The 15,446-nt window shown below is 41.8% G+C and overlaps 1 protein-coding gene across 7 annotated transcripts in view; it reads left to right on the plus strand.

Moving 5' to 3' along the window:
* The window catches only part of LOC111929000 (N-heparan sulfate sulfotransferase 4), a 99,414-nt gene that overhangs the window by 50,831 nt on the left and 33,137 nt on the right, over nt 1–15,446 (plus strand). For all 7 annotated transcript variants that reach the window (XM_086888081.1, XM_086888083.1, XM_086888080.1 and 4 more), the window contains one exon: nt 14,544–14,631. In XM_086888081.1, the coding sequence (XP_086744207.1) occupies nt 14,544–14,631 (88 nt within the window). The remainder of the gene's footprint in view (nt 1–14,543; nt 14,632–15,446) is intronic.

Here is a 15,446-nt window from a genome sequence, read left to right on the forward strand (position 1 = left end):
CTGCCAGGTTCCCACCCAAGGTTAGGTGGCCTTGACAGTCTTTTATACAGTCTTGCCAGAAAAGAGATTCTGGTGCCTCAAATTTCCTACCTCTTGAATTGATTAACCAGTTATGTCCCCAGCAAGATTCTCCTGAGTGTTTGAAAACTCACGTGGTATTCTTCTGTCCCAGAGAACACGCTGGTTTTTGGTCTATAGGGTTACATGACTCCAAGGAGTTCAAGCTGGTATTGTTTGTACAAGCACCACAGAAATATCTCGAAGTTTGGGTTTTTTTCTCCAAGGAAAAAAGTATAACATTCCACAAAGCAACAAATTAATTATACAAAAAAGCAACAACAAAATAATAAGCAAAAAAAAAAAAAACCCAAAAACGAGAGAAAACATCATTCTGGCTATATGAACTCAAGAGCTCTTAATTTTGAAAAGGATTTAAAAATTTGATGTTTTAAAAAATGTCACAGTGCATTTCAAAACATGGAAATGGCAGGTTTTCTAGGTCACATTCTGAGGTTTCTCGTGCTCACATCCTGCACCAAGCACCACTGACTTGCGACACATTCCTCCTCTACGCTTGCACTGATATCCTGGATTTGTATTTATTCTTTGAATCCTTTCTCTAAAACAATTCTGAAGTCATAGGTGGTATCAAACTGGAGTCTATTTCCAGGATGCACGTGGTACTCTAATTTAGCTTCACTTTGGGAATCCATAGGAGCCAAAAAACACATCTGCTTTATATCAACCCCTCGAGAGACCTGCATTAACCTGAGCTTTAAAACAAAGCATATTAGTTAAAAAGGAGCACTAACAGTTGCTTCCTGCACAGAAAACACCACTCTGAAATGATGGAATAGCCTTGTAGAAGGGCCAGGCGGTGCAGACTGCAAGAGCAGTTATAATTATTGCCTTAAAAGCACTTGAAGCAGCAATAAACACATTACCAGGAACCCATCTATAATGCAGCTCCTTCAGGAGCAGCGTTACTTAAGTGACTTTAAATATGCCTTTGTCATCCAAATGGGAGCAGGAGGAACACTTAGAGCAAAAGCTCAATTTAGCACTGTTGGCATTATTCAAATGATGTGCAAGTGGCAACGCTCAGGAAAAGGGTGGGTACAGGGAGGGATGGACAAACAGGTGAGGAACAGAAAAAATCTCCAAGAGAGAAATTTCAATTTTCAAAGACTTCAGTTTTTTAGCAATAATTAACTAGGCATTTTCTGTCCACATCTGTGCCACAATGCAGTATAACACTAAATATTTGACTGTGTCTAGCCTCAAATCCTTCGACATATCCATCTCTCCATCCACCCCTATACCTTTATATACATTTCCTCACACAAATCAAATCTTAGAGTCTGTATCTTTTCTATGAATATGGCCTGAGATCACTTCAGTTACTGCTTTTATTTCCCATGTTCTACACCTCCACCCCTTCTCTTTCCATCTAGGCAGAAAAAGAAAACCAAGTACTAAAGTATTTTTTTGGCCTCATGTGAAATTCTAATACAGGACTACTTAGTAATTTAAGTCATTAAATTACATAGTAAGTCATTTTGTGTCAACAGAATTTCTAATGTTAAATACATTAACTTAAACCTTAAGTAGTCACACTGTTCTATAGATAATGTCTTATAAAAGTTAAGAATTTCTCCCCAGATATGTCAGGGAGAAAACAAAACTCTTTTTGTTTAATCCCATTAAGAATTTAATCTTCAAAATTCACGAGAAAATTAAAGGATAAATTCTTGACCACTTCCTACAAACCAGTGTATTAGTTAAAACCTCTGGGACTTTCTGGGCAGTGTTTTCTATCATCAGGATTTGATTTACTGCAATACATTGCCTGCACTGGAGTGTTCTGATCTCAAGCTGCAGCATTTATCATTGATGAGGGGAGCAAACAGTAAGAAGTTGCTGTATTTGCAGCAGTGGAGGCTGGCACAGAAGGCACCAAGGCAGCCTGGAGTAGTTCCAGCCCGACAGCTTCTGTGAGAAATTAAACTTTCCCCTTTCAGAGTCCAGAGTTTGCCTTCTTTAGGAAATAAATCCATGCATTACATACTCTTTTCCCCTCTTCAGAAGCACAAATTATAACTATCCTTTACCAAGCCATGAAAATTTCTCTAAATATTTCTAAGCCTTACTCTTCGTTATGTTTTTGTTCTTCCTGCTAATTACCAGCACTCTCTTTAGTCTGCTGTTCACATTTTTCTGCCAGGCAGCATCCAAACACAAATGGGACCTGTGGTGTGGTAGACACTCAGCTTCTCTAGCATATGACATCCCTGCTATTTTTGACACTTCTGATTTGAAAAGGCTGAATCCTTTACCTCAGATTTCAACTTTTGAACTGATGTAGCCTTTAAATTGGCATTTTAGCCTTCAGTTTTAAAAACCCACAAATTGAATCTATTAAAACTAGTACCTCCTTCACAATACTTTCTGACCAAGGTATGGAAAAAATACAAGGAGTCAGAGGCTGGGATTTTCATTTTCATCCCATCCTAGTTGTTTAACCGTTTATCCTTATACTAAATGAGTGGAAAATCCTTCCAAAATGGCCAAGTGGCAAGGCAGAGGAAAATGAACTTTATATTCCTGTTACTTGATCGACCTGGATTGCTCCAGTGAAACAGCTTCCTGTGGCCAAAGATTGATTTATGAAATGCAGAATGTTTCACTGGAATATGATTCAAACAAAATCATGTTCTCCCAGCTCATTTGCTCTGGCAGACTAAAGGAAAAGGGAGCAGTTTGCAGAATATTACCAAAAAAATTGTATTTTCCAAGGATTGTAATTAAATGTAGATTTGGAATTGCTCATCTTCCAGAAATTAAAAAATGCAAGTAACTCACACTTTGCTGAGAGACCTCTTTAATACAACAATTTCCAGGAAATGGATATTTCAGGTTTTTACTGCCTCTTCATTTTACTTAAAAGCCAGAATTATTAATGTAGCTTTCACATTACATATTAAATCTAAAATACTAACACCGAAGCAATTCCTCAAAGTTGTCTCAATATTACACTTCAACTGCCTGGATTGAATCAAGACTGAATTAAAGCCATGGGCTTCAGGACCTGTGTGTTTTTCACCCCAAAACATCAGCCCTTCAAGTAAAAAATGGTGTAAAAAACGATGGCGTTCACATTTTTGACAGGAGACTGTATTTGCCTGCCTTGCCCAAACCTTGTGAAATATTGGCTCTTAAAGCTGTCAGTGATTCTTGATAGCACAAGTGCTTTTTTGGTGGAGACCCAATTGTTTTAAGAGGGCAAATCACATGGGCAGCAGGTTGTACCTGGGGAAAAGGAGCCTGGTCAAGAGCAGGACAAGGGAAAGAGGCTCAAGGGATGAGGATCCAAGTGCTTTGTTCATTTTCCCAGTAATATTTAATCCCTGAGGGCAACAAGACTAAAGACCTCCTCTGTAATAATATTTGCTGTAGGTTTTTCAACAAATTAGCAAGAATATTTGGGAATTAATTGAATATACATGCATAAATAAGCATCAATCTGTATGAATCTATAATTAATAGAGATTAAATACTCTATAAAACGTATTAATTTAGGAGTTTCAGGAACAAGTGGGAACTGCTGAGGCTATGCTCTGCATGGTTAATGTTAACAATAATAACAACCACAATAATAATGCATTACATTTGAAAAAAAAATAGGTTCAGCTGCAGAATGTGAATTCTTTAATAAAAAACCTGTGCATGTATCTTCCCAGTAACATATCCCAAGATTTATGTGCATCATAGACAAATATGTCTGTGGTATTATAAAGTGTAATTCCACTGTATTTGTTATGAGGAAAGGGAATACCATTTCCCATACGCTTTCACTGTCATTTCTGCTGTAACTGGGAACGGGCTTCCAGTACATTATCAGGAAACAAAAGCTACCCATCCCTGCTGTAAATAAACCAAGGTGAGTGTTAAAGACCAGAGGGATTTTGGGCAGGAAACCTGTGCCTGGAAAGAGCCCAGTTAAAACCAGCCTTCTAAAAGGCTTCTGCTCTTCAGCTGCTCAAACCCAGCTGGTATCCAGAAATATTCTGGATTATTAATTTCACTGGTGGCATCGCACATGGGATGCGCTAAAACCCCGGCAGAGGATACAGGGGGCAAAGAACAGGGAATGCACGGCCCAAAAAAGAGCTTGAGGAATAAGGAAGCTTTTCCACAACGGAAAAATAACACCCAGCTTTTAGCTCTTTGTTATCTTACAGCTGCAAATTATTTCCAGGATTTGGATGTACACCTTGTCAAACAGTCCTGTTTGGCTAGCAGAGCATTACCCAAGCAAAGCCTGTCACAGCAATTCAGTGTTTGTGATTTTTAAACAGCTATTCCCATATAAAACAAAATTATGGCATTACCCTTCAGCTGTGAGAGTAATAGAATCTCTCACTTCAGAAATGAGTGGAAATTTAGTGTAACAACTATAATTAAAAGCTTGATAGTTGGCTGAACATATTTCTCCCAGTTTAATGATCCTGTGTTACATGAATTCATACTTTGCACTGCAAGTAGCTACGGTTTTCAATGGGAATATTTAGAGAAAAAAGCACTGCCTTTAATGATTAAGATCAAAAGCAACTAGATTTACAAGTTAACTGCCTCAGTAATGCCACTTGATGGCTGCCACATAAATACTTATGAATGGCTCTGAAATAAGGGTCTGTTTTAAGCAACAACCAAACCTTTTCCCCCTACAACCTTTCTGTGCTGCTTTTGTTTTTTAAGACAATGCTATGCAAATATTCCATGTGCTGAGATCAGCTCTCAGTTCTCAAGTACTAGGGACCACAAGGCTTCACAGGCAGTGTTCTCCCACGTGTGAGAACAGAGAAAAACCAGGACTTTCACCTGCTATGAGACTTTAGAAAACATGACAATCACCGATTTTTCACTGGATTATTATTGTCATCTACCATTATTCCTCTTGGAAGACATACTGCTCCTCTGGGGTCTGCTCAGGGAGCTTGGGACCCACTGGCTTGCTGTGGGCACTTAGACAAGGCTAAGCTTGAAAAGCCATCTAAAAGGGCTTCCTGCCATCACAAGTTTCCTTCCTAGGCAGTTACTGAAAGGACTGAAAGATTTCATCACTTTCCCACAATTGCATTGGACCACTCGAATTTCTCAAGGGTGCAGGTTGAAGTTTTATGTCAGTCTCTATTCCAGAGTGATCTGAGGAAGAGCTGTAAGAGCTGTACTTCAGTTTTGCTCTGAGTGTAATTTTCCCACTTTTGGGAAAGGTGTGGTGATACTTTTGAACCTGAAACATTTCCTTTGACTGTTAAAGAGATTTGTTCTCAGTTTTACCTGAAATCACCTGGTTTTACAAAAAAGTAACCTACAGGAACTTCTGAAATTGTTGATTTCAAATGTGCCAGCCTCAGCTGGTGATCTGGATTGATTTTATTGGACAGCATACTGGCCTTTCATCTTTGTATTCAAGAGAATTGAGCAGAAATGTAAGATGGGCATTGCCATTTTACTTTGGATCTTCCAGCCTCCTCCTCTGGAAAGCTCACTCTGATGTCTCCATGCTGGCAAGGATAATGAAGCAGTGGTAAGCAAGAGGATTTTCCAGGATGGAGGGATTTTAAACCTGTCCTGGAGGACAGAAAAAGTTTCAGCTCCCTCTGCTCTGAACCTGAGGGAGTAGGGGGTAGCAGAAGCACTCTGATCTCTGGTGAAAGAGATGCAGTGTAAAGCAAGAACATTTGCCTTGAAATTCCCTTTTCATTCCACAGAAACATCCAATTCTAGTTATCAAAACACTGAAGTGAGCTCCCTGGATAATGGAAGACAGCATCACAAAGAAGGAAGAAGGGTCAAAGAAGTTAAACTCAGCCAGACAAGTACCGAACATCTCAGAAATGTTAAAAAGCAACACTTAATCCTACTGCTTTTTTAAAGCACACCCTTACTCAGCAAGATTTTGCAAACTGAAGGTTTCACAATAACCTAAGGAAACAATTCTCCAGACCTCCCTAATTTCTGATTTTTATGGAGAGGGTGGGCAACAGGCATAGGGAAAAAAAACCCCAAACATCTGGAAGCACTCTCTTAAAGCCACAAGCTAAATCCATCTTTGTGCCAACATACCCCTTGTGAATGCTGAAGGACAGACCTCAGATCAGGATATATCACCTGCTCCAATCTCTCCTTTATTGATTGAATGTGTGCTGAAAAAAAAACCCCTTAATTCCCCACCACAAAGCATATACATCAGTTAGTTCTTAAGCAGTAAATTTAAAGCAGGGATTTGAGATTGCTGGTAGGTGTTCAGATTTTTGAGATAAATGGACATGATGAGAACTTGAAGGAAGTTTAATTTTTGTGACAAGTTATCCAAGTGAATGATTTCCAAGGGCAGTAAAGGAACAGAAAACCACTCTGATTAAACCTTAGTAGATCCAAATCCATAAATTAAAGAAGATAAATAAGGTAGCCTCCACTACTCTAGCCTTTAAATAATTTATAGCAACAGAGTACCCACCTGTAACAGGTTGTAGAGTTTTTTTTGTAATTCTATTTTTTTTGCTTAAGGAAGCAAGTCTGAAGCACCAAGACACATGAAAGAGAAAGAACATACAACTCAAGCCAAAAGTCAGTTATTGCTTTTACTTGCCTTTTATCCTATATTTGTATTGTGGCAAAGACAGGGAGACTTTGAGCCTGTTTTTTTGGCATGGCCTAAACATGACCTGAGCTAATTAATGTCCAGTCTGGTTTTTATGTCAGTGACACACAGCACGGTGACTGACACCAGCACAGCTGCCTGCAACAGGACCACTATGGCTCAACATGCATTTTTTTTATTAACATATCCCATTTTAGACCTTGATGTGGTCCCTGCAAAGTCTGGAGATGGTTTTGCTGTCCAATCCTTATTTTAGGGATTAATTTTGCGATTGATCAGAGCTGTCACACGTGGGTTCTGACCCTGCCTTTTGGGCCTCTCTCTTGGTAGAAAGTGGAATTGGAGACAAACCCCACCTGCCTCGTGCAGATGTGGATATGGGGAAATAGAACACCTTTATTTCATGGGGCTGCTGTTCAGCTGGCCAGGCTCAACTGCAGCCATAGGGAACAGAGCCACTGAAATTAGAACAAGCATTCCTGATCATGTTGTTTCAAAAACTGGACCAATAATCCTTGATCTCCCACTGGCAGATTGCCTTTCCCTGATTCCCCTGCCTGAAGAGCCTTTCTTCAAGAGATTTCTTTCTCTGAAAATGCTTAAGCTTCTGAAAAGTCAGAACTGATAAGAAATAAATCTCTAAGCCCCTTCACTGCTCTGCTCAAAGTGCCACCAGCTCCTGCTCAGCCCCAAGCTTGTGTCAGCAGCCTCCCCACAGCCCAGGGAATTGCCACCTTCTTCTCAGCTTGGGCACATGCTGGCTTTTCCCTTTCCAGGATTTGTCAGCAGATTTGGTTAGCATTCCTAGAAAATCCTTCAAAAGCAGGAGTGATTGATACTGGAGACCCTCAGTGCTTTCCCAAATAGGCTGTAAATGCTCTCAGTGGGTAAGGCCAACACAAAGCAGCAATCACTGCTGGCAGGAAACCACTGTAGCCATTCCCTGCTCCCAGCAGCTCCTGTGGATGCTCCCAGCCAACCCTAATTCCTTAGGTTTGCTTCCCAGAACGGAGAGCAATTGCCTGAACTCATCTGTGTGGCCTCAGTTAAAATAAACCCCACTTTTTATTCACTCTCTTTGTTTTTATTTCATCCTTTTTGCCCTGTTGGACTGCCCCCTTGCTCTTCATTTGAGCTTTTTGCCTCTAGATGCTCTAACAAGGCCAGGAATTCCTTTTTCCAAGCAGAGAGGCTGGATAATTGCCATGGATATTTTTATGTGCACCCACAACTTGTGCTATTGGTCAAGGTGCTCTCACTGCCCGGGTATCTGCGCCACACTCAGCATCATCTCTCTTCCCATACTCGATCCAAAGCCGCCTCCTGACTTCTCAGGGATGTTATTCACCACTTAGTCATGAATGAGTAGCAAATTTGGTGCTGTACCACCCCATTCATCTCCTTCAGCTGGAACTGGCTGACCCTCTGCTGGGACAAATGCAATCCTCTGGCTCAAATTAAATGCGGGTAGGCTCCTGACAGTTTTCTGACTTAAGTAAGCAATTACAAAGCAGCAGCAGAAATAGATCTGATGAACTGGGTGTTCCATTCAAGAAGGAAAAATAATTTTTTTCTGTTTCCAATAAATATACTACACAAATACATACAAATCATCACCTCTTTCTTGCTTCAGAGCAACCCACCTATCCTGTCAGACCTCACACAAAGGCAGCCAACTCCAGGGAAATGCTGAACAGACTCAAGTAATAGCTCTACAATAAAAAACAGATCTGCAGCCAGAGCCGGCTGTGTTCAGCCCCACCCAAGAGCTCCCTATTAATTATTTATACAGCACTAAGGATCAGCACGGCGCTTCAGGGAAATAAATGCAGGAGGAAATGCAGTCCCAGCCCTCGGGAAGGCAGGAGCAAAGCCCTGCTCACCTCACTGGCTCTGTGCCCAACGCTCTGCAGCCAGCACTGGCAATGGCACCATTTGTAGGAAGGATGGGGTGAAAAGCGTCTCTGGGGCTGTGAGGTTTGGCAGCTTCCCTCTGATCCAGTTAGGTTTGGCACAGGGTATAGAGAGAGTGATTTCAAAATCTCATTAAAGATTTGACTAACTCCAACCCCTAAACTGCTTTCCAACTCTAGCCAGTAAGTCAATAATGTGGATTCTCCCTAATTCCTGCACTGGTATTATCTGTTATAAGCATGGGCAGTGGGCTAAAACCCCTCACCACACAGAAATCATCAACTCAGCTTCACTGGGCTCATAAATTCCTCACCAAGCTGAGTTTTAACAAGTGCAGATACAGCTGGCTTGATTGCCCCCCTTATGATAGAAATTTATGCTCCAATCTGAAAGCTGAAAATAGGGAGCTTGGAATCCCAGTGTTACAGTGACCCCATCAGTAATGTCAGGCTACACATGACTTTTTTACTGACAGCTTTCCTCACGGAAAATAGCAGTGGCTGGTTATTTCACACCTTCCTTCCAGTCATTACTACCATTTTAACTGCTTTGTGGTATTCCTATCAATTCCAATTCCACCGGCTTTGAAAATTGCCAAGACCACAGCAGGCTGGCTTAGTCAGATTTTTTTTATCCTAGCATAGATTTCAGAAGGGAGCGAGAGCGGCAAGAGGCAATCAAAAAAAATCACATCCTGACAGCAGCTGCTTGCAGTGCAAAGAAACATTGCTGCAAGTACTCTTTGCTTTTTCTTTTTTCCTTCCAAAAATTTTCAGCTGGAAATTTAGAGTAAAACTATTACTTTGTAGTCTTCCAACTTTCCACAGACCACCAGCAAATTGCTGCAAAGAACAGCTTGGGAATGAACCTCAGGGCTATGTAGCTGCACAAGCATTAAGGACAGATGTTAGGGACGAATGAAAATGAATAAATGCATTAAAAGGCTTGTTGGTGTTAATAACAAGTGCGTGCCATAAAATCCCAAGAAAAGTGTCTGGAAGTGAAAAACCATTTTGGTTGGAAGGAATTTCTGGAGGTGATCTAATCTAAGCCCCAGCTCAAAGCAGAGGTAAAGTCAAAGTTATATATGTGCAAACATTGGCACGTATTTTCTATCTACAGTATATATAAATAAAAAGTATTGTGTATATAGTGAGCATATCCATATTTTATATACACACCAAAGAGCAGAAACCCGCAGCAGTGGAATCACTATCCAGCACTAGGATCTGCTCCCAAACAAATAATGACTTGGAGGAATGGCAAGTGAGCCCATTTTTTGACAAGAGTCTCAGTCGTATCCCTGAGAAGGCAATGGGACAGCGTGACCTTGGCCGTGCACCCCTGGGATGCCGGGCACTGGCACGTCCTCCTGTGCCAGAAGCACTTCCTCAAACGACTCTGTGCAAGTAAAATAACTCAAGATGACAGCAAACTACAGATAGACTGCAAAGCAGGAATATCCAACTTCCCCTCCTTCCTTTGATCTCCTTCCAGACTGAGCCAAGAACTTTCTCACCAGCCCCACACGTTGCGCAGCCTCACCAACAGGCTCCGTAGCAACTTGGGATGGAGATTCCTTGGGCAGCTCTCCCTCTTGGAACACCCCAGAGGAGGGGCACTCTGAGCACCATGACCACACAGACCCTGCCACAGACACAGGCAGCTCCAAGATCTGGAGGTTTTGCTGCTTCTCAAAACTCACATTCACAGCATTACCTCTGGAAGGTCACATGTATGAGCAGGAATCCCAACAAAATGCCAGGCTTTCTGCTCCACACTGGGCAAAGTAAGGCCTGCAAATCTTGTGTTCCTCCTCGCTTTTCCTGATGCTCTCAGTTTCTGGAAATGTCCCTGAGAAACCTCAGAACATCAGGAGTTTGCTTCTGTTTTGCAGAAATCATGTTTAGAGGTGTCAAAGATATTCTGACAGCTGCAGTTTTTAAGCTAAACAATGTCTATGGTTCAGAGACTCTTGGGATTTTCCTCCAGAGCTAGATTTTCAGTTTTCACCAGCTGATCTCACAGACACTCGTCCTTTCTTTCCCAGGAACCCTTCTTGTCTCTAGCGCTGTTACCCGCTGTGGGAACAGAATGAAAGGCACACGAAAGAATCTTAGTTAATAGAATACTAGAAAAAGGACAAGGACCTGTGCATCAATCCCCATAATTAATCCTTTTCTGGTTTAACTCAAGTCTCAGGGATCACTGCTCCCTGCCTGTGCACTTGCACACAGACACAGACCCACAGCTGCACCCCTACAAACAGCCCCAATATTGACCCCCAAACATTTGCCTTGCTTTCCCCGATAGGAAATACGAGATTCCATTGTGTTGGCTCAATCCATCTGGCATCACCGCTGCACATGCAAGGAAGGGCTCATGCTTTAGCAGCTCAATTGATCCACACAGACCTTTTGGGTGAGGAGGAAAGCCTCTTTAATTTGGCTGACTTTCAGGTTCTGTTTTGCCTTAACAGCGCCTTCAGAAATCCAGCACCGCGTTTTAGCGTTGTTATCGCTTCACTTAGATTTGGAGTTCTGCTCCCCAGAGAGGCACCTTCTACCTCAGCCTGGCCAGCCCATGCTCAGCATCAAAATCAGGAGAAGTCATTCATTTGCCTTCTCCATGGATTTGATAACCTCTACACTTCCCTCAGCCAGAGGTGTTTTGACCTTTAATTAAAAGGAAAATTTGTTGTCTTCTACTCAGAAGGCAGCAAATAATGAACTCATTAAAATGAGGTTACTGTTCAGGCCTTCAAGCAATAAGAGCCAAAGTCTCATTAGCAGCTAACAATCCAGAACATAGCACATAAATAAACCTAATACGGCACAGCAAAATGCCTTGGTGCATTAAATTTGAGCAGAATCAAATGTTTACAGTCAATGATGTCTGGGGCATGAAGTTTTAATGTACTTAATGAAGGAAAGCAAATTGCTTCCTATTAGGCATGAAATGTTCCTAGAGAAATCGCCCCAAAAAGTTGATTATGTAAATGAAGGATAGAGTTATAATTAACAAGGACATAGCAGGAAAATATCAACTTCCTCCTAATAGATGCACCAATTACGAAGAATAAAGACACGGCAACTTCAAATCTACAAAAGGTAATTATATGGATTAATGTAAAAGGCTGCTGAATGCAATATAACGAAGAAACTGTATCTTGTGGGTGTCAGGGAGAAGCTCCGCTGACAAAGCAGGGAATCAATTAATAAAGTTAAATCCGTGAGTTTTCAGAGATTCCAGGCAATTAAGGGTTTGTGTTTGAAAGAACAGCTTAGATTACCTTAAAAAAAGCTCCTGTCTTTGCTCAGTCTGGCACGGAGACGTGTCTGTTTGTCCGTGTGCAGCGCGCTCCTTGCTTCTCTCCTTGCAAAGCGATCATTATTCAGCATGGCCTGTTTAACTGCCCAAAAACAACCACCTGTGGGTTCAACAGGGAATGCTGGTCTCATTTCCACAGGCAGGCCATGGCGGGGACAGGGATGGGATGGGATGGGGACCGCTGAGCCCCCAGGGAAGCGGGGATAGCTGTGCAGCCAGGGACAGCAGGCAGAGGGGCGATAGCTGGATGGCACCTGGCCTTGGAAAGGAAACAGCTTTCCAGTTCTCCAATTTGTTAAAACTCAATAGCCCTTCTCCATCCTGCAGAACCTTCAGAATCAAACCAAATACTTCCTGCCTCACGTGGAGCCTGTGCAAATCCCAGGAAGGTTCCTGGGTACCAGGGATGCGCAGCCTCTCCACCCTTTCATTAAGGACAGGGAAGGCAGACCTATTCACCTGCCAAGTTTTTTCATATTAAGGGTGTGGAAGATATTACTGCCCTTCCCCCAATCAGACAAGCAGTGACTAAATAAGTTTGGACTGGCTTAGCTGACACTCTTTACCTAATGCTAAAAAAGGGGGGAGGTCATGACAACAAAATTTAGCTGCATATTATATAAATTAATATGCATTTATGGAAATTGAAATGGCAAAAAAAAAGTCTTTAGGACCAAGCCAAATCCAGTCTGAGTGACAGATTTGCCCTTTAGACAGAGGAAAATGCTTGACACACTGCAGGTTCCAGGATTTACATCTTAATCCTCGCTCTGTGTTTTTAATGAGACCTCAGTGGGCTGGAAGGCTCCTGCCTATCCCACAGCTCTGTCATCTTCCTGAGATGTGAGGGGAGCAGGAGAGAGGAGCCCAGGTGATGAAATGATGTTTGTTTCGTGCCTCTGCTCGTACTATATGTTAAACGATGATAATTTCTCAACATGTTCTTCCCTCAAAGGAAAATTAAATTGATTTTGCTCAGCCCATCAGTCTTTCTCAACATATCTAAAAGGCTCTAGATAGCTTGGAAAATTATGTTCTAAAATATAATGACTCAGATTCTATGCTTCTGACTTTAATGGTGTCAATTTAGTGCCAGTTTTTACCAGCTGGGGATTTTCCTCAGTGTCTCAGCTAACGGTGGTGTTCATCTCGAGGTTTTACATTTTAGCGAACATTTACTTGTTATATATTATGTAAATATAGTCCCACATGTGAAATTGTCACAGGATTGAAATAATCAACTCGCTAAATGTCTGGCAAGATAGGCTGGAAACCATACAGCTACCTTAATATTTAATGCTAAAGCACAAGATTCCCTGTCATAAGACTACTTTATTTCCTTTAGCAAGGAGAGAAATTTGTTTGGTGACTGCTGTAGCTGATAAACGCTACCTCTGCTTTACATCTTCCTTGCCACCCAGTGTATGTTTCTATTCAAAAAAACAAGGCTGATGCACCCTGCCTGGAAGCCTCTTGTATTACACTCACACACCTCAGCTGCTTAAACCCTGATTTTATTGTTTATCCCGCACTGGAGATATTTTTGGTTTCTGGTCCCAAGTAGGGGTGCTACTCATTGCTTAAATTAGACCAATAAACTATTTTCCTGCAAAGTTAAGTGAAATGATGACCACACAGAACGTAATGTTTTCAAATGAAGGACAACATTAGCTGGGCTGGGGGCGTGTGTAAACCACTGCAATCATTTTAGCTTTGAACTCTGCAAGAACATGAAGGTCCAATCAATACTAGTGTTATTAATAGATAACAGGAAAAGTTCTCAAGAGCCACATAATGGAGACAGGGAAAATTGATGAAAACAGAGTTTATAACCTATTCAGCATTGGCAAGGCCAGTAGAGAGATAAATGCACTCCCCGTCTCACATGCAGCACACCCAAATTGCATGGGCTGGGGATCCAAAGCAGATCTGTGTACAAGGACCTGCTCCAGGAGCAGTGCAGAGCTAACAACCTGTAGTAAACAAAATAAAACTCACACAGGCTTAGCCATCTTCTCTCTCTCTTTCCCCTGTAGCTGGAAATATGCCCAAAAGAAATACTGGCCAAGTGGCCAAGGCTACCTATTTCTTCTATAAGCAGCACCCTTCCATTTCATTTACAGGGCTTACCTTAGCTTGGAGGAGAGAGTAAAATAAACATTAATTGAATTAAAAATTTATTTATGACATAGACACTGCTTCTACCGCAGGTCAAACCTGAAGCTTTGCTCATTCACACTTAAGCCTGAATTTGCTATTCAGACACAGCCCAAAAAGCTCCTGCAGGTAAGTAAAACCCAATGCCTTCATGCCTAGATGACTATTAGTATTCCTAATTTTATTTTGGGTTTTAAGCACATTTTATCAAGCTTCACTAATAACCCAGAGCATGGGTGACCCAGTATATTGCTGCCTCTGAGTCCTGCCACAGGTCACTGCCCCAGCAGATAATAGCCTGGGCCAAGCCACAGAACCACCACCCCCTTGGATACTTGGGCACTCTCACTACCTCTTCTAGTCCATCAAACTCTCATAGAACAAATTAAGCTCTCTGTAATAGTTTTATAAAGAAAGGTGAGCCCAAAATACTATTAACTTTTCTAAATCCATCTTAATTTCTTATCTGTTTCAGGCTTTACTAGAGACTCAAAATTTACTGCGCACTCAGGTTGCAAATTTTACCTTCAACCTTGGATTTTCAGGAAAATTTTACCACACAGGTAAGAAGGAACTTCATGCTCCCAGGTAGCTGCAGTTAAATAGGTGACAAAACTTTGAAGCCAGCTTTAAACATTCCCTTTCGAAATAACCCAGTGACTCACTGGGAAATACATGTTCCACCATTTCAGTGGCTAGTTCAGTATGCAAAGGGGAAAAGACACACTATGGATGAGCTGCTCAGGTACACAAGGATGCCCTTGGTGTTTTCCTGAAAGATGTGTGGTGGCAAACCTTAGTGTTATAAAGGAGGCAAAGCAGTTGCAGCAATCTCTCTAATTCCACAGGAGACAGGCCAGCACAGAAGACAGAGTAAGGTTTTTTCTGGTGTGATAGATACGGTGAAAAGTAAAAGATTGGGAAAATTCTGTCTCAAAACCTCTGAGGAGGCAGAAGGGTTTCACTGGGATGCACTGGATTTCATTATGCCTGTGAAGGTAATCTGTCTTGGTGATCTGCAGATGAGGAGGGATGACAAAAAGAAAACACGATGAAAAGAGCTTTGTACTGAAAGCCTGCCTTTCCCACACTCAGTGCAGTAACAAGCTGCACACTTGCACTCTGCTTCTGTGGAAGATGAGTCGATTCCACATCTCCTCGTCCTTGTGACTCCTTTCTCATTTTTGCTCCATCTCTCCACAGTACAACTCCCCCTTTTTAAAAATGTTACTTCTTCTCCTCCTCTCTTTTGCCTTCCCCTTTGCTGCACCTCCACTCAGGCTTCCCTGTGGTGCCACTGAACCGTGCTGCTCCCTAGTACTGCTGAGGCAAGAAGAAATTTCCTGCAAGGGAGAACCTCCTGTCCTTCTTTTCAAAC

This window comes from Cyanistes caeruleus, chromosome 5 (genome assembly GCF_971803275.1).
Source record: "Cyanistes caeruleus chromosome 5, bCyaCae1.hap1.1, whole genome shotgun sequence".
Taxonomy (NCBI): Eukaryota; Metazoa; Chordata; class Aves; order Passeriformes; family Paridae; genus Cyanistes; species Cyanistes caeruleus.